This window comes from Strix uralensis, chromosome Z (assembly GCF_047716275.1).
Source record: "Strix uralensis isolate ZFMK-TIS-50842 chromosome Z, bStrUra1, whole genome shotgun sequence".
Taxonomy (NCBI): Eukaryota; Metazoa; Chordata; class Aves; order Strigiformes; family Strigidae; genus Strix; species Strix uralensis.
In genome coordinates this window covers 1,028,601-1,054,562 of record NC_134012.1, presented here as the reverse complement: position 1 = coordinate 1,054,562, position 25,962 = coordinate 1,028,601, and the positions used below count along the sequence as shown (strand labels likewise).

The window sequence follows — 25,962 nt, the reverse complement described above, 5'->3', positions numbered from 1 at the left end:
TGTTTTGCCTTATTCCTTCCCTGCAGGCACTAGTAAAAAGTCTCTCTCCATCTTTCTTAAAAGCCCTTTTAAAGTATTGAAAAGCTGCAATAAGGTCTCTGTTCCAAGATGTCATAATATTTTAGTTTTTCAAGTTGACTTTCAGTTCTCTGGACCCGTTCCAGATTTCTGTCAAGAATTTTCACTTGAGCGTATGTGCAAACCATGGCTTTCAGTGGCATTTATGAGCTACCTTTAGGCAAATAGAAATTGTGAAATTATAGCTCTCATGACAAATATACAGGTAATAACTGTATATTACATGTGGATACGGCACAGTTGTAAATTAACAGGATACAAAATAATTTTGGAGTGTAAGTCCTACGCTTATAGCACAGAACAATGACAAATTGAATGTGAAATCAAAAAAGAAAGTTTAGTTATGTGATTAAAGGCCTGTCCTGAAGACATTAACACTTGTTAAGGCTACATGGAAGCCCTTGTGAAGCAGATAAAAATCACACCCAGCTGGTGAAACTTGTGTTTAAAGGTTCTTGGGTACATAGCACAGTTCTGTATAAATCTTTCCCTAAAATATTATGATAAATAATGGTTTTGTGTGAATTGCTGCAAGCCTCTACTACTAAATCTGCTTTTATTTGCCTAATGAACACTTCTAGAAGTGAAGTAATTAAACCAGTAAAGTTTCTTCCTGCAAAGTATATTCCTAGATAAATGCTATTTTTCTTCTTCCTGAAGAATTCCTGAATTCATAAAAGAGATTTATTGTTTATTATAATCAGCAACTTGTTCTCCAGACAAGGAAATTACAAAGCATGAATTCTCCTCTTTGTTGAATGTCTTCAAATAAGAGATTAATTTATCAGTTAAAAATACTTTTGTAAGGTTTTGCATTAAGACTGTTGAATAGTTCACCTTTTCCTTTATAGACAGGAAATCTCTGATCAGTGTTTTTTCTGTTTAGGATATATTTGACAGTGACTGGTACACCTCTCGCAGTCTCATTGGAGGAGCTGATATTATTGTGATTAAATACTCCATCAATGACAGGACTTCATTTCAAGAACTAAAGGATAATTATGTCCCAATGATAAAAAAAGCATTGAACCTCTGTTCTGTTCCAGTAATAATTTCTGCGATTGGGGCAAGAAAAAATGGTATGTATCCAGTCTTCTGTAGGAATAGTTAAAACCTCACTTGAAAGTTAAGAGATGCTGTAATTTCAGTAGAAGCTGATTGTTCTTCCAAGCTGTTAACAGAAACAATTAGTCTGTCAGGATGACAGTAATATGTGCATGTATTATGGTTCTGTAGTCTGGAGTATTGGCAAGAATATTATGCTTAATTAACCCTGGAGATGAAAGGCATCCTATCCTGCTTTGACCTCTGCAAGGGCTCTTCTTGTGGAGCCATCCCACACGGAGATTAAATCCAGTGTTTTGGATTAGGCAGCGTACATTTGAGTGTAAGAGGTGAACCCTAGGGTTCTGAGGTCCCTCTGGCCATGTCTCAGGTATAAAATATCTCTAGTGCATGAGGGGATTAAAACAAAGTCCATCAGCTGGAGGGGAGGTGGAAAATGCCTCAAAATTCTCGAGGATGTTGAACGGACACATCAGCCCTTCGGGTACCACGAAGTGCCACGTGCTGCCACGTCAACAGAGGTGACCTGCCACAGCAGAGTGGCTAGGGTACAGCTAGGGTACAGCTAGGGTATAGCTAGGGTATAGCTGGTGCGTTCACACAAGGCCCTGCCCAGGCTGGGCAGTAGTCTGCTGTGAGAATGGTGCAAATCAATTTCACACTGAATTTTTAGCTAGCACAGAAGTTGTTGGTGTCTAATCAACATGAAAATTGAAGCTGCACGACTGTGGAAGGACCGAGTGGACTTACAAGTGTCCAGCAGCTGGCAAGGGCAGCGCTGCTGAGAACACAGCCGTGGTCTGGGTAGACGGCAGTGGCTCCTGTCTGTTCACACCAGGGAAATAAAGTTCAGAAAGAGTAGTACAGACACCAGTAGAGATACAAACTTTATTCTGCATTTCCAACTGTTTTGCATTGTGCTTTTCTTGATTCTCGTTGTCTTTTTCATCATGGGGCCTGAATTTTTAAACATTTATTTTCCTAAGACAATGAATGCAAAACTTGAGCCTGGGAGTCGTCTTTTATTTAATGACTTTGACAGAAACGTGGTTCTGAGCATCCATCCTGCTATGAGTAAGGGACACGATGGATGTAGATTTATTTTATAATGTACAAAGAAATATTAAACTATATAAACATATAGTTTAATATACTGTTAATAGTGTGTCATCTGGGGACATAATGCTCAGTTTTGCCAGGGTCCAATTCTATACCTTTTTGGTCGGTGATTGAGAAAGGGCTGTTAAAGAACTCTTAAGAATTAAACCTTTATTTTATTCCCTTTAGTAATTAATGGATAATGATGAAATGCTTTCAGGCTCTGATTTATACAGGGGTAATAAATCTGCCATTCTAAGGGCAAGGTCTTGCTAAACTAATGTTTGTCTTCCCCAACACCGTTTCTTACACTTTTTATTTAAGCACACGATACCACCAATCTGAGAGACCCCACTACTGGCATTTCTCTTCTCATTTCTTTTTTTTTCTTTCCTTCCTCCCTAACCAATGTGACCGTGGGAGAAGTCAGGCTCTGCAGCCGCAGTTTCGCTTTGGGACCTGCCGGAGCAGACTGCTGTGCACACACAGAACCCTTTTGTTTCTAGGAGGTATTTGTGAACACAGCAGTTTGCTCACACAAATTACTAAGATCTTAATCCTCTGTAGTAGCAAATGCTGCTGCCAAAAGAAATTAAAAAAAGCTGTGTTATTACACGTTATCCATAGGTCTGAGCAGAGGAAATTAACGTAGAGCATGCACGGCGCATTTGAAAGCACATCCACAGCCGGCAAGTTCTTACTGGCCTTAAGCAAAGTTCAGCTGGCGGGGCTAACAGATTTTTATCAGTTAACCAGCATAATCTTAAAAATACTTATTTTGGCTTAAAAAAAAAATTATGTAAAATATATATAATTGATTCATATTCTGCAGTATGTACATGCCCATAACAGCCGGGACGGCAGTGGAAATTTTTCCCTTTGTTATTGTCCATGCTTCCTGCACGGACAGGCCATAATAATTGAACAAGTTGAAGGCTGACATTAATGAATGGTAACACCTGCAGACTTGTACAGCACCTGTGCATATAAGGATGCCGTGGCCCTAAGCCAAACCTGGCTTCTGGAAGTCAAGTCCTGCTTAACTTTTCCGCCTTAGCAAAACCGAATGTAAAGTAACGCTGGTGTAATGTACGCTGAGCTTTGGACATTTGGATTGTTTGACAAAAATGGCTTTTTCTCCATGACTTTTTACCCCAGGAGTACCTTGCACCTGCCCCCTGTGCACTTCAGACAGGAGGAGCTGTGTCACCACCACCGAGGGAGTTCAGCTTGCCAAGGAACTAGGAGCCACGTACCTTGAATTGCACGCTCTTAATGATTTCTACATACAGAATTACTTTGGAGGAGTGGTGAGTGAGAAACCCCCGGGCTGAAAGCAGGGTGATGTGCACAGAAGGTGCATGGTGATGTCAGGACTTTGGAGAGTGAGTGGAGGCTCACCACGAGCCCTCCCACCGAGGGCAAGTCGCCCCCCAAAGCTAGTTTTAGATGAGATCTAAGGCAGAAATTGTTCCCTGTGAGGGTGGTGAGGCCCTGGCACAGGTTGCCCAGAGAAGCTGTGGCTGCCCCCTCCCTGGAAGGGTTCAAGGCCAGGTTGGACGGGGCTTTGGGCAACCTGGGCTAGTGGAAGGTGGCCCTGCCTGGGGCAGGGGGGTGGGACTGGGTGGGCTTTAAGGTCCCTTCCAACCCAAACCATCCTGGAATTCTGTGGTTCTATGATTCTAGCCAAAGTGGCAGTACTGAGGGTACTCTGGTTTTGACTACTTCTAGAATTTTTCCTGCTCTATTCCTGTCCTTTTATCTTGCTGGGATGGGATAACCAAAACCCAGCTGGACAAGGCACTCAACAACCCCATCCCACTTTGAGGATGAGTCCCGTATTGAGCAGGTGCCCTGAGTGGGTGACCTCCACAGGTCCCTTCCAAGCTGAATTATTCCATAATATTTCAATATTTTAAATTTTAATTGCTCAAACTCCTACAGCTGTGCTACTTGCAAAGCAAGACAGGTAAGATTGGTAAATTGCCTAGTTTTTTTGGCATGTTCTTGTGGTTGCTCAGCTCGCAGTCGTGATGCAGTTTGCAATCCTGAGCAGAGCCTGGGGTCAGCTGCAGTGAAGCTGAGCAAGGCAGAAGTTGAGAAGCTTGTTAAAATGTCCCGCCTCTAATGAGCTTATTCTTCTTCCACTCTCCTGAAGACAGGGAAGCCCACTGAGCAGTTTCTAAATACAGTCTCTCAGATTTATTTGTCTTCTCCACAAAATTATTTTACACTGATGCTTCATTTTCAGTTTTATGAGGTGCTTTAAGCTCAGCCCCTTTTTTTTGAACCTTTTGGTTACTTTCCCAGTGGCACCTGGACTTGCACAAAAAAAATATGCAGTTATTTCAGCACAGTAATTTCACATGGTCGGTGCTGTTGTCCCTGGTGTGTAAGTACAGCGTGTTCCCATGGGATTTGGTAGTGACTTGGAATATCTGGCACAACAGTCAGACAGTTTTTATTGGGTCTCTTAATTTCCAGTTAAAAAGGAGAAAGCCACTCAACAGCTGGTCCAGCCAGAGTATTTTTCTGGTTTCTAGAAAGCACTATATGTGCTACAGTAATACCTTGGGTGATAAAAGCTTTTAAGACATGCATTAACTTGAACTGAACCGTCGTTCGTGCCTCTTCATTCCTGTAAAAGGCATCAATTCCCCTTGGGTACATTTTTTTATTGCAGTGATGACGCTCGTAGTCTGTCCCAGTGGAACAAACCTTGCCTGCAAAGATCACCCCGTGATGTGACTTTTTCAGGGGACACGGTAGCGTTGCGTGGTGGTGGTGGTTATCTGCAAGCTGAAGAGATCGTTTATGATCTTGTTATTTCCATCACTTGCACCTGATCATTATCCATCAAGTCTTATTCTTCTCTGTAATCCTGTAATTAGCATCCATGGAAGTCGGTAAACCGAATATCTTTGTGCCTGTCATTTCTAGGAGGATTAAATACCAGAGAATTAAACACCATCATTTGAATAAATAGACCTTTAAATTGTGTTAATTCCAACTACATTTGGTACCTGCTGCTGGTAAAGGGGTGCTGGGACTCTCCTGGATGACTGTTCAGGTGGCAGGAGCCTCAGTCCTGCCTACAGCATCCACTCGTTCTCCTTAGTTTGACGTCTAGGTTGTCCTTAAATAGCTAGGATTTTTTAAAAACACCTTTTGTGTTTTAGCTGGAGTATTTTATGATCCAAAGTTTGAATCAGAAGTCATCTGAAAAAATGAAGACGAGGAAAAAGATGCAGAAGTGCCATCGAATCCAACCACCTCAGCTTGAACAGCCAGGTGCTCGCCGAAGTCTGGTCTCTAGTCTCGTTCGTTATGTGTGTCATGTCCTTTGCTCAGTTAACATTCTGTGATCATTTCTGTAAGCTGTGCTATCTATCATCAGCTATTCTGGTTACGTTGCTCTAGTTGCATCATCTTTTAGTGATGGTTTAATGAATTTGTGGAGAATTGCATAGCAATATGTAACATTACAACGGGCTTCTAATTTATTTGAGACAAAAATGAGTGTTTTTTCTGCTGCACTTGATGAAACAATGCAAAGGTTAATTAATAAAAGCTTTACATACAAGCTTCACAGACAAATTATAAAAGAAAGTCATTACATTGTTCTTTATTATTCCACAATGTCATCAAGTAATATTTTTATTTGCCGCAAATAAAAAAAAATATTTGCTGCAAATAAAACAAGTAATATTTTTATTTACTGCAAATAAAAAAAAATGATTTGCTGCAAATAAAACAGAGGTGTAGGCCCCTGCACGTGAGTTCCTGCATGTGATTTCTGCAAATCTGATGCATTTGTTCAGTGAAATAATTATTGACAAGTAGTTACCTCTAAATATGTAGTTGTCTTTTACCGCACGTACTAGAAATTCAGTCAGATCCCTTAGGTTTGGGATTCACAGGCAAGGTTTCTTTCAAATGCAAGTGCCTAAAGAGGTTTCATAAAAGGATGGCCACTTTTTGCTAAGCTAAGTATTTGCTATATTTCTTATTTTACTCTGCCAAGTATTTCCATTTTTAGAGTGTTTTACTAAACATACTCAAATGGCATATAAGAAATTTTCTTATCGAATACCTCTTGCAGAAATTGTCCTCCCTTTGATCAGGTCTCTGGGCATAGAGTTGTCCTGCAGTTAATACTTGCTTCAGTTCTACAGCCCAACTGTTTGTCTTTGGCAGAAAAAATGCCGATCTTAAAGGGCGAAGCCTCGCACTACGACGCGGACCTGCACAACCTGCTCTGCTGCTGCCAGTGCGCGGACGTGGCGTTCTACCCCGAAGACCTCAGCACGGTGGTGGAGGCTCACAAGATCATCCTCTGCTCCGCCAGCCACCTCTTCATGCTGCTTTTCGGGGTGAAGAGCCCGGCCGACATCCGCGACGCCTCCATCGTGCGGACGGCCCAGACCCTCTTCACGGTGGAGGCGGGGGCAGCCCTGCCCCCGGACCCCCACGGCATCCCGGCCTGCGTCCCGCCGGTGAGGGTGGTGGTGAAGGACTCCGTCTTCTTCTCTTGTCTCCCAGACATCCTCCACTTCATCTATTCAGGTACCCTCCCCAGAACGGGCCCGGCTACTCGTTTCTCCTACAGCTGATGACTCACGAAGGAGCACGTGCATCAGGCTCAGGAACACACCTTGGTGTGGGGAGATGACGTTCTGCCGTGTGGCTACATCCATTTTATCCCTTGTGATTGTTACAAACAATGTCTATATGCAAAAAGCCCTTCGCCTAGATTTAATACAAATTAAATTAGTTGGCACCCCAAATCTAATGAACATAAACTAAGCGTGATATTTTACCACACAAAGTCCGTAAGCTAACATCAATAATCTTCAAAAGCGCTGCCAAAAATATCTAGCGTTTGAGACAGTTTCAGATTTGGGGCTCTTAAAATATTTAAAATGGTTGTATGTTCTAAACACATTGACAAGAGTGCCGGGTTACTTAAGGAATCTCAGGTGGTTTCTCTTCTGGGTGTGCTGCTGAAAACAGCAACGACTAGTTGGAGCACAGGGGGGTCTGATGTGTTGTGTGAGTTTTGCTACCAATTCAGGCAGTGACCTCCCCTACCTAATGCCAGCTGTCTATTAAAATGGCACTGACATTTTTCTAAATTTTCAAATATTGCTTAGGATTCCTCAGGTGAAAGACCTTTTTTTTTTTTTTTTTTTTTCGGGAAGTACCTGATACCCGTTTGCTCTTTATAAAATATTTTGCAAGCTGTCAGTACATAAGGATATATAATTTATGTTTGTTGAAAGAATTAGCAGGGGATTTAATGATGCATTCTGATTTTAACTGTAATTAAAAAAGCCACAAATAATTATAATGTTAGAGCTGCATCTATAAAGTAGCTTAGTCAATACCTGTAGACTGATACCTGCCGGAAATATGAAGAGGATTTCTGCCTTGGTAGCTGAGACATGAACACTGGCTTGTGAAGGTACAAGGGAGACTCCTTCAGCTTTCAGCTAGAGTTTGTACATTGAAAACATCCCTTTCAGTTCTTTCCAAACCAGTGTCAAGCATAAAGAGCAGATACAGAGGTTTTTCAGTTTGAGTTGATTATTTTAAAAATTATTTATCGGTGACATGAATAGAGGATTAAAGCTGGAGCTTCAGCAGGTGATAGATAAGTGCAGTGTCTTCATCTGTTACCATTTACGACTTGTGTCTGCTGCCTTTTGTGCGCTGACTTTACTTTTTACTTTTGTTTATGCCAGCCAAAGAGGTGGGAAACTGCACGGCTGCAGGCGAAGCTCTGCCGTACCAGCCTGAAAAAAGGTGACGACACTTGAGGCACAGGCTGAGAAGGGATCAGATCGTGAGGCAGCATCGTTGCTTTCAGCCTCTCAGGACCATGAACATGATGCCCACGGGGCTGTAAGCCCTCACCATCCCTGCGGGGCACACAGGGGCTGACAGGGATGCGGGCGCCGTGGGCTGTTCCAGCCTTGTCTGCAGCAGAGCGCTGTCAGGGCTGGGCTGAGCTCAGCTTTACCCTGAGCTTCATCTGTCTCTGACTCTTCCTTGCCCTGGGGATCAGAGCTGAGAGTTACCAGGAGTCTCCATGGTGTCTTTAAGACTTACCCCAGCAAAGAGTATTAAGATAAATACTGTTTATAGCTATTATTATAATTATATACTTATTATTAACACTGGTCAACACTTTTCATTTTTCCAAGAAAGCTGTTGGGACACCTACGAGAACATCAAGGCTTTGACTACGAAAACAAGAAAAATAGCAAGTCCACTGCACACTTTTTTTTTAGCTACCAGTACTCGGAAAATAACTGTGCATGAGACATTTCTGGTTCAGACACCTACAAAGCAATGCAACTAGCAATGTCAGCAGAAGCTAAAGATCTTCCACAAATATCGAAACATTCAGGATTTCTTTTTCTGAATGTCTACCTGCAATAGGTAGCGATTGAACTGGGAAGGATTCAGATACTGATTTTGAAACCAAGGGAGAGACCCAAATCTGTCTGTACTTGATTGCATTCTTGTAAAATACCATGGAAATTTTACTGTGCAAGAATTGATTCTTGCCCTTCCTAAGCAAGGGAACCCTGGCTGATTTATGTTCCAAAAATAGTTTCTGCAAGATGTGTTTAGCATTGGCACTATCTTTTCTCTGCCTGCTAAGGCCTGTGCCTTGTTGATTTATAATCCAACTTTACCTGGTCTTGTGACAGGTGCTTTCCAGTGGGAACAATTAGAAGAGGATACAAAAAAGAAGTTGAAGGATCCAGAAAAAACTGAACATGTGCTTGAGAAAGTTAAATGTATCCTGAAAACTCCAGGGAAGGTAAATCTAACTCTCTTGGGGTAACTTAGTTTTAGTTACTTAACTTCTTGGGAAATCGTTTTGTAGACAAGGTTTCCTTGTCAGTCTTAGTTTTAAACCCACTTTGGCTTACACAGCTTTTATCGCTTTATCAGTGGCTGTTCACAGGCGTGTACAACACAGAAACACAGCAGTAACATGCAGAATTAGTGTAATTGGTAAAAAGCACAGAAGTGAGTATCTAAAAGGCCTACTCATATCCACAGCTTTGCACATTGTCTAACAATATGACTGCATGTGGCTAATTCTCGTGTAATACAGCCTGCCCAGGGAAGCTTTGCTTTCCTGAATATGGGCCAAAGTGATGCTTCTGCGGTACATCAGGAGAGGTGGTTTCTCTTATAAATGCTGTGGTGTGGAAAGCTGTCTATAACTCATTAAATATATATACTTAATTCATTTAATAACTATATTTAATTCAGCAGATGACTCCACAGTAAAATGTAATTTATGTCACATTATTATGTTAATAAAAAGTTACAGTGTAGAATTAATTTTAACAGCCATTTGCTGCTAGGGTTTATACGTTCCCTGATACTACAGCACTTGCACAAAGTATTTGTGTCAATTTAAATGTGAAATCACCTCAGACCATCTTAATATAATATGAAGATCAAAATTTACTTGGCTGTTTAATGCTTCTGATTGCTCAGTTGTAGGCTTGCCAGTCCTGAGTGTCCACAGCTAAAACATCCATGGGATTGCACTTAGAAAGTCCTGAAAACTTTTAAGATACTAAGCCTGAGTTGTTGTTTCTTTTTTTTTTTTTATGCCTCTGGGGTACTTTTGTTTCACATTTAAAAGCTTTTCTTCAAAGACATAGAAATGAGCTGTGATTTTTCTTGATAAAATTAAATATTAATTAATAATTAGGTAAGATTTTAACCATAAATTCAACTTCATCTGAATTTCACTTATCACGATCTAGCGATATGATTTGGTTGTTGTTCCTTTTGGTAGCTTCAGATTCCATTTTTAAAGTAAGAAAAACAAAACTGAAAACTACCTGGAAGTGCTGGGTTTTGGAGGGTCTTGACACTAGCGTGCCCAGATTATTGGGAGAGATAATGCTTCAGCCTGTGAGCTCCCTCTGCCTCTGTGGAGGCAACACCAGGCCAGTGTCAGGAAAGACACAACTTTTAGGTGATTTTCATCTTCATGCAGCATCACACCGGGGGTGGATGTGTCCCCCATCAGTGCTCACCTTGCGTTACCACAGCCTCGGGTCCGAACAGGGCGTGTATGAGAAAGTTTGGAGTCCAGAAAATTTGTGATGCAGTCCAACCTCCCTGGAGGTGCTGGAGAGGGTTTTGCCACAGGTCAGAGAGTCCCAAGGTGAGAGCTGGGGTGTGATTGTAGGAGACAGAGACACCTTGGAGCTGCTGCACTGTGGGAAACAGGAAAATAAACAGTAAAGGTGATTGCAGAGGATTGCACGTGCTGAGCAGCACTGGAAAAAAAACATAAAGTGGAAAGCAAAAGGCTGTTTTTTATTTTCCCCATGTAAATGACATCTTGTCATCTTTTATTCTGTGGGCAACTATAGATGATGGTGTTTATTAATCATTTATTTTGCAGCTAAGCACCGTAAAGGACTGCAAATCTCACCAGATAAAACGGCTGTATAATAATTCTCTCAGGCTGTTCTTTAATACGCCTGTCCTAGCTGATGTCATCTTCAAAATACAAGGTACGGTACCTCTGCTCCTGTCGACGTGGGCACTGCTGTGCTCCAGCATTTATCCTCTCTACAGGACAGTGGGAGATGGAGGCGACTGTGTGGTCTGCCACGTCAAAACTAAGAAATTCCATACGCTTTGCTATCACTGTGGAAAGCAGTTTTTTTTCTTAGAACTAACGCTTGTCCCTGTGGATGCTTTCCGTGGTTTGTCAGGGCCGAGCCTGTACAAACACCTTCTGCCCGTCACCTTTGTGACAGACTTTGTGCCCCTCCGATTCACGCGCACGCCTCAGGGGGCTCAGCAAAACGAGGGGTGTGCGGCAGGAATGGCTCCTGCAATGACATAGCACCCAGGCAGCAAGGCTAAACCAGGGATTGCATCTCAGGGGACAGTGATTTTATTTTAAAACTTATTTATCTCACTCTTGTCCCACCTGCACAAGCACCCGGATGTAACCAAGGGCTCTGCCCAGCATCAAACCTTGGAGAGGCCGGGACTCCCTGGGCCACACCTACACTCGTTGCCCCCAGTGAAAAGACCGGAGGTGCTGGTTACTGACTCTTGACACCTTCCTTCCCTCTGGTGCTGGCTCTGGATGTGCCTTTCTCCACCCTCTGGAATCTGACAGGGACTTCTGTCCCACTCCTGTGCCTCCCTATGCTTTATTCACTGGTGGCATTCCTAGTAGATGTGCTGAGGTTTTGATGACCTGCTAATCTAGGTGCCATCAACACCTCCTGTATTTTACTGCCCTTCCAGTGTTCCCTCCCTGAGATGCTCCCACATTGATCTTCATGTTTCCGTCACAGGTTTCTGCAACTTCTGTGTGATAGGTGACTCCTTATGAAAGCAACCTCCAGCCTTGCAGATGCCTAAGTTAGACCTGCCCATTGCTTAACCCTACCTGTGTGAAAAGAAACATCTAAATTAATGTGGGGTTTTTTAAAAAAAAAAAAAAAAAAGTCTCTTGAGATGATGGTAACTATCTAGTCCTCTTTGAGGCCAGGATTAAGAAGATGTAGGGGAGCAGAGGCTGGCTTTCCGTGCTGGCTTGTCTGTAACGGACTGAAGTGACAAAGGTGGTTTGTGGCATTACGTGGGTCTGCTCACAGAGGTGCCAGTGCTCCTCAGCAAACCATCTTCCATTCCCTTTTTCCCTGCAAAGAACGTGCTTGTGTGCACCAGCACGCTGCAGTGTCACGGGTGTTTTTTTTCTGAAAATTAAATGCGCTCACCCCTTAAAAATAAAAACGCAGGGGGAAAAAAGTGTTGTGTGCTATTGTGAGAACAAGAATGAGACAGTTTTTAACTGCAAACGGTTTTCTCAAGTTGTGCATGTTCACCCTATGTGCAGAAATGGTCTTTTACGATTAGACAATTGTTTAATTATTTTCAGCTTTAAATCTCAGAGCCAAATATGAAGCATTAATCCCTCAAAAGTAAGCACACGAGGACAAGCAGATTCTTTCTTGATGTTCTGTGTAATATGCAGAAAGAAAAATAAATCTTTGAAAATGAGAACAAAATTCTGATGCTGAGTTTAATGACATGAACAACTTCTCTCAGTGTCCCACTCCTGAGAGAGGCTTTGTGGGAGGTTGGTGAGACCATACCACCGCTATACACCTCACAGAAAAAATGCTACTGTCAAATGGGTTGACATGTGTTTTAAAAGAAGTGTGCTTATCCACTGACAGAATGTGAGCTGTTTTTCCTAATGTTTGATAAATCTTCCAAGCCTTTTCCCCTAGTTCATCAGCCACAATAATTGTGTAAAAATTAAATATTTACTAAGAGAAACTGAAGGCTTTAGTCTCGATCGGTCAAATACATTCTTAAGCCTTCAGCGAATTCCTTGAATATTGGGAGTTGCTTTGAGCTTTCTAGCTTACAAAAGTGCTTGGGAGCCATTGAAAATGGGAGCCTATTATGTCTGTGTAGACTCATAATGTGATTGAACCTCCTAATTAGTAGGTAAATATCCAATTACATGCCCATAAAAAACTGCATGCATATCTTACATCATGTCTGCATCGCGTAGTGCCCATGTTACATGTGTAAATATGTAATATTATTTACATGTGTTCTCTCTATATAAGAAGACATACATTTTGTATGCAGCTTAGACAGTTTGGAAGTAGAAGCACAGGTGAATAGAAAAAGAGCAAAAATGAAAAAGTGCCAGATGTCTTCAAGGAATTAAGTAGGTGGCAGGGCTGTGGTTAAGGAGGAAATTAAGACAGTAACTTCTATCTAAGTATTTACAGTACATTTATCTTGCCTGTCAGTTGATCTGTTTATTATAATTTTGACTAAATAATTTACATCTCTTTCTGCCTGCAGTGGCTGTTCTGCCTGGCACTTGTCTGGCACTTTCTTGCACTCAGGACTGTTGAGTTCAGCTGGACTCTGCAGAACTCTGGCAGCTCAGGCTCCCAACCTTGTCATTACGGGCCTGTGAGACCTCTGCACCCTGAGCTGTAACCTTACTAGGTCTTCCGAATGCTGCAGTAAAGTAAATGATTTGCTTCCAAATATTACAAAATGGAAACATTTCTGGAAAAATTTATCAGCATTATTTTCATAAAACAGCCATCAGGAAATTCACTTAGGCAAAATACTTAATCTGGTTAAATTGGTACTTAATGGATTTAATGGAACTTCATCTGGGATAATTTGCCTTTGCTTTGTGTGGCTGTGTGAAAGTTCGACTTCTGGAACACACATTCATTGCCCGTGGGATCACTGATGAACAAAATTACTAATCTGCACAATAATTCACAGCACTGCCTATTTATGTAATGGGCCAGAGGTTCAGTTGGTGTAAACTGGGGCAACTACAGTGGTGTCAGATTTTTTGCTAGCTGAAAGCTGGTTTCTACTGATAAAAGTTTGCCCTATTTGGAGCACCTGGTGTTGGGAGCAGGTTGTCATAAAAAAAATGGTGTTTCTTTTTGTTTGCTGGTGGCCACTAGGCAGATATAAACATATTAACAGGTATTTAGAGAGTGTGTTATTAGTTATCTATGGGATATTGTTAATTTTAAACACATTAATCATGTTCAATGAAGTGAAGGCCTTCTGTGGAAATATGAGCTTTAAAATCAAGATCTTTCTGTCTATCTAAAATCATCACAGACTTTTGTCTTGTGTCCTGCAGATGCCACTGTACCAGCCCACAGAGCGGTTCTGGTAGCTCGCTGTGAGGTAATGGCCGCTATGTTTAATGGTAATTATCTAGAAGCAAATAGTATTCTGGTTCCAGTGTATGGGGTTTCCAAAGACACTTTCCTCTCCTTTCTAGAGTATCTTTATACCGACTCCTGCTGCCCAGGTAAGAAAATTTTAAAATACACTTATATCTGTTACTAATTTTTCTGTGGCAGGGTATTAATAGAGAGTAGTGTAGCAGCACTTATTTCATTAAAAAACACCAATATTTTGATGTGTAATGTCTCAAGAAATAGAACTTGTTCATATTGTGCAATAAAAAAAGAAATCAGCCTTATTCAAGTAAAATCAACTGCATACAGAACAAATGTCACTAACTAAATGCTGTATTTGTTTTGTGCTTACATAGCAAGGCTCAAAACACTGTGAAATTTCATTTCTGGTCCATTAGGATATTTGGAATTTTCTTTCTACATCACAGTAATACTGCTTTCTAATCTTAATTCTGGGTTTTACTTCAAAATTGTCATTTTGTTTAGCATCTATTTTGTTAAGTTTAATATAAGCAAGGTTATTTTACAAGAATATCTTATTTATACACATGGATATGTTATAAACCCAGAAAAATAGTACATCAACTGGAGTATTTGGCAAGGAAAATTGAGCTAGAGTATTCTATGTGTCTTAACCTTGTCTTTTTTAGTGAGAAGAAAATCTACATGATAAATATGAAACATGATTTAAGTACAGATAATTTTCCTTTGATAATGAATGAATGAATAATGTTGTGATATGTGTTTTTGTTTTTATTGTCTTTTCAAATAATTCTACCTTATTCTCAGGTTTTCCACATGTTTCTCTTTTCAGTCCGTCTAACATTTCCTTGTCTTTCAGTTTAAATATGCAACCACCAGACCATATTTTTTAAAAAATGCAGTTGCATTTCTGCAGTTGTTTTTGGCCTTTTTACCATATTTTTTTGTGCATGTATCATAGAGATTATTTTTGGAAAGAGAAGTTAGAAAGCTAAATCCTCTTATTAATCATCGCTTACTTTAAATAGACCAGCAGCACTTGACTCAGCATCTTCAAGATAGAGGATATTGGCAACCATTTATTACACTTAGCTTCTAAGAAGTACTAACTACTCTTTTCCTGTTAATTAAGTAGTTTATCTGGAAAAAGAGTGTCATGTAGCAAATTTATAATGATAATAATGAAAAATAAAAGACGGTGGTCAACAGTGGCTTGCTTTTGTGTTCGTGGTTAGGTGATTAAAAGATGACTCAGTGAGAAGTGGCTTTGATCCTCTGGCCAGAAAGGTAAAATACACGTAACATGCTTTCTTGTTTTTCAGCCAGCATTCTCCAAGCTATGTCTCTCCTGGTCTGTGCGGAGATGTACCAAGTAATGAGACTCCAGCATATTTGTGAGCTTTACATTATCACTCAGCTTCAGAGCATGCCCAGCAGGGAACTGGCATCCACAAGTCTCAGCATTGTCAGCTTGCTCAAAAAAGCTAAGGTATGTGTGGTATATATCAGATAAGATGTGGACTCTAATTAGTGGGGGCTGTTTAATTGTTAAGATTTTAAAGATCTTAATAATTTCTATTCCCAAGGACAAACATGGATATACGATTTGTTATTTAGGGATATCTGGCACAAGGCTGGCTAAAATAAGGCCTTCAGCCTTTTATTGCAGAATGTGCAGTCATACCATAATCTCTGCAATTTCCTTCATCAAGGACGCATTGCAGTAACTCAGCTTAATTGCAGCTTCTGCCAGAAAAGATGTCTTTTAGGCAAGTGAAAGTGCACTACTTCCTCTCTGAGCCAAAAAGAACATTGTATGATCTGCAAGTGGCAAAGGAGACCTATCCTGGTATAATATTGAGTGAAATACGTAAAAAGCTTGAAAAGAAATCATTAGAGGTCGAAAAAAGAGAGACAGACGGTAAAGACAGATTTGGAAAACAGAAGAGAAAAATAAAAAATGAATTGTTTACAAGTCTCAGGCAGGATATTGTCTTAATTAGGATTTTGTGGAGAAAAGAGACAACAAAACCAACATGCCGCATGCCGCGCTTCTTACCTTCTTTTTTCTGAAGCTCTGCTTCTGTGGAGAAGACAAAAATTTCCAAGATACGTGACCAAAGGAGCCCCAAGGAGTTAGATCACACCTCTGGGGGAGGGAGTTTTACCATTTGTTGTTGGGTCTCCATCTGTTTACATATTTCCATCAATGACTTTTCCTTTGTTACCTCCTCCAGTCAAAACGTTATTTAGTAAACTGCTACGTTGACAGTGAAAATCTGGAATATGTTGACATGTGAGGTGTGGTTGTGTTTTAGACATGGTAGCATTAAGTGTTGTTTGTGTTTCCTTCCTTCATACAGTTTCACAATTCTGATTGCCTTTCAACTTGGCTTCTTCATTTTATTGCCACTAACTACCTCATCTTCAGTCAAAAGCCTGAATTTCAAGATCTTTCAGGTAATTTATCAATTACTTTTAAAACAAGAAATATTTTTCAGTTCTGCTTAGATCAGAGGTAGGGTACTGGATAATACTACTTCATAGAATCATAGAATCCTGGATTGGAAGGGACCTCGAGGATCATCTTGTCCAACTTTTCTTGGCAAAAGCATGGTCTAGACAAGATGACCCAGCATCCTGTCCAGCTGAATCTTAAAAATGTCTAATGTTGGGGAAAAACTGCATGAGAAGACAATTAAGACTGCTTTAGGCTATAGAGTCTAGTCCAGTCCAGAGTGTGTTTGAGCTGGGTGGTTCACCACCCTGCTGTGGGACCAGCATGTGACACGCGAAGAGCAGCGTAGCCAGGAACCGTGTCCCCTTGGCTTTTGGTTCCTGTGCTGATGGCCAGGTTCCCACCCATAACTGAATTGCCTGGGACAGTTCAGTCATCATGTGTCAGCCCCTCCACCATATGTATATAATTTTGTTTAGTTTGTACATTTGAATCAAGGTAATGAGTCACATCCAATACCTGCTCTTTCAGGGTTGGGGTTTTCTTTGAAGAAAATAGGAATCTTACAGTATGCTGTAGCAGGTCTCATGAAATCAAACAGCTGATGTCCATTCAAGTAAATAAACCCAGGTTCTTCCAGGGAACTGATATTTATTTTCCCAAAGAGTATATTTGTTTCCTGACACGTAACTCTAGGAAGCTTTCCTAATTACCTCCAGGATTTGTCATCACCCTGATGAAGGTGATCATGACAGGTGCATCTCTTTGACCCAGGGTTTGTGTTCAGACCACTGGTATGGGGCTGGGGTGTTCCAGAAGGGGATTTTTCTTATCAGTGAGGCAAGGCTCTGTCTGGTCCAACGTATTGAAGGTTCTTCTTCCTCACTTGCAATATGTATGTGTGATGACAGACTTTGTAATTGTTAGGACCAAAGGAAGGAGAGCTAGATCCTCCTTGGTTGGTTTGGACTTGGAATTTGTCTTCCACTGGTCCATCTGCACATCTTCTGAAATGTCGACTTTGTATAGTCAGATCTGGATTAAACATGGGAGAGCAGGGCGCCTGTGCTGGCAAGAGTCACCCACCAGTGGTTTCGGTCCACAGTGGACTTGCTTTGCTTCTCTTCCTGCTGCTTCAGGTGACAGGATGTGTTTGGAAGCACTTTGTGGCATCCTCCTCGCTACAGGGCTTCAGTCTCAACCACCCTGAGGTTCTCCTGAAGCTGCAGGAATCAGGTTGTCCCCTCTGTTTGGTGAAGGTGGGAGCTGCCTTCGGCTTCCCCATGGTGAGGCAGGAGAGCACAGACCCCTCTGACTTGGGGTCAGTCTAGGCACATCTACTTACCCATCTTCCAGTTCCCCAATGGGATATCAATTTATCAGTATAGCTTATTAAATGTTTTGTTGTGTTTTGGTTTTTGTTATTTTTTTTCTGTGGAAAGTCATAATAACAACACTTCTGCCTCCATGTCGCCGTTATCCCGATGGATATGGGGCTGCCTATGAGCCTGTTGTGAAATTTATGCAGTGATGCTTCTGATAAGCACTACTTATCAGCACGTGTCAGCATGTGCTCTGACAGCACCCGAGTAACTCGGGGATGAGCTGGACAGTATCACCACGCCACAGCTTTGCGCTGCCATCACCTGGAGTTTCTTCTCTGCTTCCACCATTCCTGGAGCATCCAGGGTTGATGCAGTGCAGTACTAAATCCGTTGGCTGTCGGAGGAGATTTCTGAAGTCTCCGGTGGGTGGCTGATACCTGGCTGGCTGATTTGGAGCCAAGCGCATGTGGGTTGACTTGAAGGAAGAGGATACCACGGCAGTGGACTGGTGTCCTTTCAGATCTGGTGTCCACACATCTGGCAGCCTGTCCTTTGCATTTCTCCTTCCTCTGAGTCATAGAATCATAAGCTGGTTTGAGTTGGAAGGGACCTTAAAGATCATCTAATTCCACCCCCCTGCACCATGCAGGGCCACCTTCCACTAGCCCAGGTTGCCCAAAGCCCCGTCCAACCTGGCCTTGAACCCTTCCAGGGAGGGGGCAGCCACAGCTTCTCTGGGCAACCTGTGCCAGGGCCTCACCACCCTCACAGGGAAAAATTTCTGCCTTAGATCTCATTTAAATCTCCTCTCTTTCAGTTTAAAACTGTTTCTCCTCATCCTATCCCCACATCCCTGACCAAGAGTCCCTCCCCCCTTTCCTGTAGCCCCTTTCAGTCCTGGGAGGCTGCTCTAAGGTCTCCCCGGAGCCTTCTCTTCTCCAGGCTGAACCCCCCCACCTCTCTCAGCCTGTCCTCACAGGGTGGTGCTCCAGCCCCCCGACCATCTTCGTGGCCTCCTCTGGCCCCGCTCGAGCAGGTCCGTGTCCTTCTGCTGTTGGTGCCCCCAGAGCTGGACCCAGCACTGCAGGGGGGTCTCCCAGAGCGGAGCAGAGGGGGAGAATCCCCCCCTCGCCCTGCTGCCCACACTGCTCTGGGTGCAGCCCAGCACACGGGTGGCTTTCTGGGCTGCCAGCGCACGTTGCTGGCTCACAGGCAGTTTTCCACCCCCCAACCCCCCCAAGTCCTTCTCCTGGGGGCTGCTCTCCAGCCACTCCTCTCCCAGCCTGGGTTTGTGCTGGGGATTGCCCTGACCCACGGGCAGGACCTTGCCCTTGGCCTTGTTGAACTCCATGAGGTTTGCACGTCCCCCCTCTCCAGCCTGTCCAGGTCCCTCTGGATGGCACATCCCTTCCCTCAGCGTGTCCCCGCACCACACAGCTCGGTGTTGGTGGGAACTTGGTGAGGCTGCCTTGACCCCACTGTCCATGTCCCCAACAAAGATGTTAAACAGCTCCAGTCCCAGCACCAACCCCTAAGGACACCACTTGTCACTGCTCAACACTTGGACATGGAGCCATTGACCACAACTCTTTGGGTGCGACCACCCAGCCAGTTCCTGATCCCCTGAGGGGTCCATCCATCAAACCCACCTCTCTCAATTTAGAGACGAGGATGTCATGTGGGACAGTGTCGGATGCTTTGCACAAGTCCAGGCAGATGATGTCAGTGGCTCTTCCCTTACCCACCCCGTTGTAGAAGGTCACCAAATCACTCAGGCACGATTTGCCATCAGTGAAGCCATGTTGGCTGTCACCAGTCTCCTCCTTACTGTCCATGTGCCCCAGCAGAGTTTCCAGGAGGATCTTCTTCATTATCTTGCTGGGCACAGAGTGAGACTGGCTGCTCTGTAGTTGCCCGGGTTTTGATTTTTTCCCTTTTTAAAAATGGGTGTTATATTTCCCCTTTTCCTGGCAGTGGGAACTCCACCAGACTGCCATGACTTCTTAAATATGATGGATAGTGGCTGAGTCACTTCAACTGCCAGTTCCCTCAGGACCTGCAGATGCATCTCATCAGGTCTCATGGACTTGTCACCTTCAGGTTCAAGTTTGCTCTCCTGATGCCCATGGCAGCGAGCTTGCTGCGTGCCCTCCTCACTGCCCTCAGGATCTTGAACTCCCCCATCTCATGGTCACTGCAGCCAAGGCTGCCCTTGAGCTCCACACTCCCCACCAGCCCCTCCCTGTTGCTGAGAACAAGGCCCAGCACAGCCCCTCTCCTCGTTGGCTGCCCCATCACCCGGAGAAGGGAGTTCTCATCCCCGCAGTGCAGGAACCTCCTGGACTGCTTGTGCCCCGTGTGCTGTCCCGCCAACGGATATCGGGGTGGCTGAAGCCCCCCGTGAGGACCAGGCTTGTGGAGGTGAGGCTGCTCCCATCTCTCCATAGACGGCCTCATCTGCCCGCTCTCGCTGGTCGGGTGGCCCGTCCCGGTCCCTTCCACACCACTGGCCGTGGGGCTGACACGCTCCGCGGCACAGACCTGGCACTGAGTCGGCAGGGGTAAGCAGCGGGGGTGCACCAGTAAATAGAGGAGGGGGGTGCACCCGTCCTGTCCCGCCTTGCCGGGGCACGAAATACCTTCCTGATAGCGCTGCAGCACGGGACCATCCTCACCGCTGATTAGCACGTCTGTTATCGGCTAAGGATAGCGACCCTCCGTCCTCAGGACAACCTCTCTGCTCTCTTTCATGAGCGTTGGCCTTATTTTATTAAGTAACTGATTTATTGCTGACTCAGTAGCGAGGGACCATCCCGTGGTAACTCTTAGGTCTGCACTAGGGTAAGATCTCGGCCAAGGGGCAGCTCTCATCTCTGCGCCTGTGGTTGCATTTACAGCCGTAAGGTTTCCTGACCACCTTCCAGAGAGGTTTTGCAGCCTGTGCACTCGTGTTTGGATGTTGATTTAACCCTTTATCGCCCTGTTTAGCGGAGGAGCGCCGCTTCGTAGAGAGGCACCGATGGCCTTCCAACGTGTACCTGAAGCAGCTCGCCGAGTACAGGAACTACGTCCACTCCCAGAAGTGCCACTGCGCGGTCATGTAAGGGCTGAGCAGGCGCTAAGCGCGTCTCGCCGGGGGAGTCTCAGCCAGGGACTTGCGCGGAGCACGAACGTCCAAACGAGAGGCTGAGCTCCCCTGGAGCACGGTGCCCTGCTGTAGTGCGCTCACTAACGTTCCTTGCTTTGGTACCAAACCACGCTGCTTTTTCCTGGAAGCACTGAGAAATAGATCTAAGGTTTCTTTCAAGCACAAGGGTTTCACGCCCATGGGGATTAAGCGTCGTACGGGGCAGTGTCGTGACAGTCACCTGTTCCCTCTTGTGATTCCTTTAGTCGTTATTTTATTGGCTCTCGTGATTATTTCTGGCTGCTAAACCAGCATCTGTTGAAAACAGATTTTTTTGTAGATCTTGTGCAATATGAGCGGCGTAGCAGCGCGGGGAAGCTGGGAAGCCAACTCATAAATTCTTCATTTCAGAATGCAAAGATTTTCTGCAGCGTCTGTTGGATTGCAAAGCAAAGGACAGGCTTAATAAGCATTCTAGTTAGTCCTCATTTTCTACTTCAAGTTAGGCCTGTAGTTCCCTTTACTGAGAGACTTACAGCTTTGTAAGCAGCTGTTTGAACCCCAGAGGAATGCCTGTGCAGCGCTGTATTCTCTAGTGCCTCCAAATACCTAAAAGTTGAAATCATTTTTCCTCCCGGTAAATGGGAGCAGAAAGTCTGCTTGAATAATCCGAGAAACACCTTGGTCAGAGTGGCCGTATTGTTTTTCTGCCCATGAGGGAACGGTCAGGGAGAACTCAGTGGGCTCAGAGCAAACCCCCACGGTGCTGGAGGGACTGGGGGCAGAGGGAAGGGGCTTGACGGCCGTCCGTCGGGTTTGTGGCAGAAAGCTCCCTGGCAGCAGTGACATTTTGGGGAGAAGTGGGTCTCGCACTCCGCGGCCCCCCGGCAGCCGAGAGCCTGAATGTCGGCCGCTGGTCTGAGGGGTGACCCCACGGGTTCGCCCGTCCCGTGAGGGACGGCGGCTTTTGTGATGGGGCTCTGAGCTCGGCCCTGCCCAGGGGGCCCAGTTTAAACTGGATTATCCTCACGTGCTCATCAGCTGCCCCCCGTGAGACAAACCCGGTATCTTCCCTGGCTGCCGGGACCCTTCCCAGATAGAACAGGGAAATCCAGAACATCATGACGAGGACGGCCCTTGCAGACGCTGTGGAGAGTTTTCTTGACCTAAATCCTTTGTTCGTGGTGCCACTGACTTGTGTGTGTGTAGTGACATTAATGACAAAGTGAACCCGACCTTTTTCTAAGGGGATCTACCTAAGCAAAGGTGCTTTTCTGCCGGGGAAGTCTGAGCAGGGAGCTAAACGCTTCATTATCATCATTCTCGGACTTTGGGTTCTGCTTTGCCAGCTGCCTTTAATTTTGGCATGGAGTCTGAGCCCAGAGAGACAAAGAAAAGACCCTGAAAACGATTATTTGGTGTTTCCGCGGTGTCCGCAGCAGGCCATCTCCGACGGACCTGGAAACTGCAGCTGTGCGATGCAGACGGAACAGCAAATTGCTGGAGCTGAATCTTTTTTTTTTCTGCTTTTAAGAATTGTTTTTATATTTCAATACAGTTTTATAGGCAAATCGTTCTTTTCAAATTCCATGCTAGAGTCATAGGGATTTTATTGTGTGTTTGGGGTTTTTTCCGGTGATATTTTGCAGAGGTTGAGAGGGTAATTCTTTTTCTATTTTAGGACACACACAAAAAAATTTTAAAAAAGAGCTTGTGACTCAGCTGGCTGCTGCAGGCTTCAATTTCTGAGGTTAGTTTTATGTAAGAATGGTAACTCTTTTTTTTTTTCAACTTTCTACCTGGAGATCCTAAAGTTCTTTAAAGGGTGAGAAGTACTCAGCTACATCTCGCAAATAAGGAGCCTGAAATGCAGAGTGTCACACTGCTTCTTCAAGATCACTAAAGAAAACTGAAAATGTTAAAGAAAAAAATGAATAGGAAAGTAGCATGTGTGGAAATTAAATGTAAAAAAAGCTGATTTTCTGTCATTATGGTAGAAATTAAAAATTGTAAGTATGAGCTAACTGGAGAGCCACGAATAAAAGATGCAGTTTTCAGAAGCATAAAGCCACGCAGAAGAAGGAAGATGGAGCTGAAGTGCAGCTTGCCTGGGCCCTGGGAGCACCCTGGGTCACAGCACGGGCTCCAGCCAGCAGCCAGCCCAGTTCTCGAGAGCACGGATTATGTGTGTGTCCTGCTGACTTCTTGTACAAAACCGATACAAAATCGTGGCGATGTTCCTCCGCCTTGCATGTACTCCTGCATTTTTAATACTTGGAAGCTTTCCCGGGTTTTTGCTAGAATTTAGCCTGTTACTAATAATCTAAGTATAGATAACACATAACAAAAAACTATTTTTAACTTTCTGTAAACGTTTTATAAGCATTTAAATCGAGGCTTAATGGAAGTACAAACGCTTTCTATCCAACCAAGAGCAGTATTTTGTTATTCTCTATTTCAGTCAGTGGTAACCGCAGGTTTTCTACAGAGATGCCAGGCTGTGTAAAAATGTTTATTCTTTTTTCACAGATTACTGCATCCTTCTATTCAGTCACTAAAACAGCTTTCCATTTTACTGAGCGTCCCATAATGCCCCCTGTATCAGGTGCAGATGTGCTGTCCTTGCAGACGTAGATCATCTGGTAAATTGAAACTCTTAAAAGAATTCTGACTATAAACTCTTTTTCTGTAGGATGATTTTCAGTAGAAACGTAGTGCTCTTAAAACTATTTTTTAAAACGACACTTTAGCATTCAGAAGCGTGACTGAAAGTAGATTGTGATGCTGGGTGAGGTGCTGTCGGCAATTTTTTTTGGTGGAGGCTTTAGGGCCGCATCCATCACGGACAGCCAGGAGTTCGGGCAGTGCTGGGTTTGGTATTTCTGAATAACTTGGTATGGTAGAAAGGAAAAATTGCTATGCTCTAAAAAACCTCTCTGTACTATGGTGTATAGCAAAAACCAGGAACCAGCTGAAAAAAGGGTTATTTAAGGAAGTGGTTTTGAAAAAAGTCAGATGTGTGAGGAGGAAGGTTTGCGCTGGTCCCAGCATCTCCTGAACTCCCGGGGCATCGGCAGCGTTGGGGTCGAAGAAGGGGTCTGGTGGCGGATTCAAGTGCCCTTAGGCGGGACTTAGAGGGTCTGACATTACATTTCCAGACGTGGGTGTAAGTGGAGTTTTGTCTCCTGAGCCCTTCATGAGAGGTAACTCTCAAAATCCACTATTTTAGAAGACAGTGCTTAGAGTAACGGATCGCACGACATAGTCCTTGTAGGCTTGTCCTGAGCCAGCACGGAGCTTTACCGGGACTGACAGCAAAAGCTTTCTGCTCTAACGACGCTTTCCATCGAGAGTCACAAAGCCCTGCGTCCTCCTCTGGGCCTTGGTCTCTCTGATCTGAATAAAAACTATTTTATGAGGCATGTGCTGAAACTCCTGCATGTTTTCCTTTGAACACACCCTGACTAAATGTTTGTGGATTGAATATGTAAAATTTTGATACAAAATAAAAACTCTTCTCCGTCAGTCTCATGCGATGATTTACCCAAGTGCCTTGGAAGGTTTGAGCGTCGCGCTGGAAATCCTGTTTGTAGCTTGGCAGAGTCACAGGGTGGTTTGTGTGGGGAGGGGCCTTTCAAGGCCATCTGGTCCAACCCCGCCACGGGCAGGGCCACCTTCACCCAGAGCAGGTTGCCCAGAGCCCGCCCAAGCTGGCCTTGATGAGCCGTTGGCAGGCGGAGCCGCTCCCCACGTGCCGCACGGGCTGGCCCTGGCGTCTCGCTCAGATCTTGGCGAAAGCACCCAACACCCAACACCCAACGCCCCGAAGCTCAGCCCTGGGGCCACTGGAGCACCCCGACACCCTCTTTCCACATCGGTGGCCAGCAAATGCCGTTTCTGTTTCTCCCCACCGGCCCAGCCCACCATAGCCCTGGCCCAGGGAGCAAAGCCTTGGCCATCCAGTCAGGCCTTCCCCGGCCCCACCCGCCGGCCGCTCCTGAGCTTCGCGAGGCGCTGCCGTGTGCCGGCGCCGTCCCTGCGGATCTCCGGAGACCCGGCACCCCACGGCGGAGCGTCCCCGGGTTCACAGCGGGGCACGGAGCGGGGCTGGGACCTGCGAGCTGCGTCCCAAAAAAACGTGTTTTCCCAGAAGCGGGGGATTTGGGGAGGGCGGGAGAAGCTGCCAGCTGTGAGAGCGACACGACAGACCGAAAGCAGAAGCTGATTTCCCAGCAGGAGCGGGGTTGAGAGGAGCAGCAGCGAGAGAAGCCACGGGAAGTGGAAGCAGATTCCAGGCTGGAGCGGACTGGTGGGAGCTTTGCCAGCCAGAGAAGCCCCTTCGGGGAAGCAGGCGGGGATTTCTCGGCAGCAGCGGGATCGGGGGGATGGCTGACACCAGGGAGGACAAAGGGCTGGCGAGTGCCACCGGGGACGGGGGGTCAGCAGAGGAATTGTCTCAGGAGCTGCTGGGGGTTTGGGGGATTTTCAGTGATGGGAACACTTTGCTCGCCGAGGTGACCATGCCGGGGGAAGAGCCACCTTCTCGGTGCTCTCTGCAGAGCTCTCTCCTCTCCACTCCCCCCAGGATCCAGCCCTTCCCTCGCCCCCCACAGGAGGGATGCTGCGGCGCTGGGGACTCCGTGGTCCCGCTGAGCTTCTCACTTGCGGGGGCAATGGCACCGCCTCAGCTCGACAGCAGAAGTCTGGGCAGGTTTAGCCCCACGGGGCTGGATACCCGACTGCAACGTGCACGGCTTCGGCTCTGTGAAGGATTGCAGTCTTCAGATTTCTGCCTCTGCCACGTTTACAGAATCGGACTTAGTTGTGTCACCCGATAGGGGTGCTGAATCCCTTTGGTCCCATCAACGTGTTCCCTAAATACATTTTCAACCCAGGTCAGCTAAAGGAACAATCTGGGACTTTTTCAATGCTGGAAGTGGTTCTTCGAGCACTTTTGGTTCCCAGTTCACGTCTGGGGGAAAACACAGACCTTCTGGAACCACAGCAAGGCCGAGCAGCCGTTTCGGCCCTCGTGGAAGCTGTAGGCAGGGA

The 25,962-nt window shown here is 44.9% G+C and overlaps 1 protein-coding gene across 1 annotated transcript in view; it reads left to right on the top strand.

The window, feature by feature from the left end:
* Positions 1–24,435, top strand: part of RHOBTB3 (Rho related BTB domain containing 3) — a 38,438-nt gene extending 14,003 nt beyond the window's left edge. The window contains exons 5-14 of the mRNA XM_074855823.1: positions 965–1,157; positions 3,400–3,551; positions 5,421–5,532; positions 6,439–6,807; positions 8,961–9,073; positions 10,691–10,802; positions 13,955–14,128; positions 15,323–15,489; positions 16,364–16,460; positions 20,772–24,435. Coding sequence (XP_074711924.1) covers positions 965–1,157; positions 3,400–3,551; positions 5,421–5,532; positions 6,439–6,807; positions 8,961–9,073; positions 10,691–10,802; positions 13,955–14,128; positions 15,323–15,489; positions 16,364–16,460; positions 20,772–20,887 — 1,605 coding nt within the window. The 3' untranslated portion in view covers positions 20,888–24,435. The remainder of the gene's footprint in view (positions 1–964; positions 1,158–3,399; positions 3,552–5,420; positions 5,533–6,438; positions 6,808–8,960; positions 9,074–10,690; positions 10,803–13,954; positions 14,129–15,322; positions 15,490–16,363; positions 16,461–20,771) is intronic.
* The last annotated feature ends 1,527 nt before the right edge of the window (positions 24,436–25,962 follow it).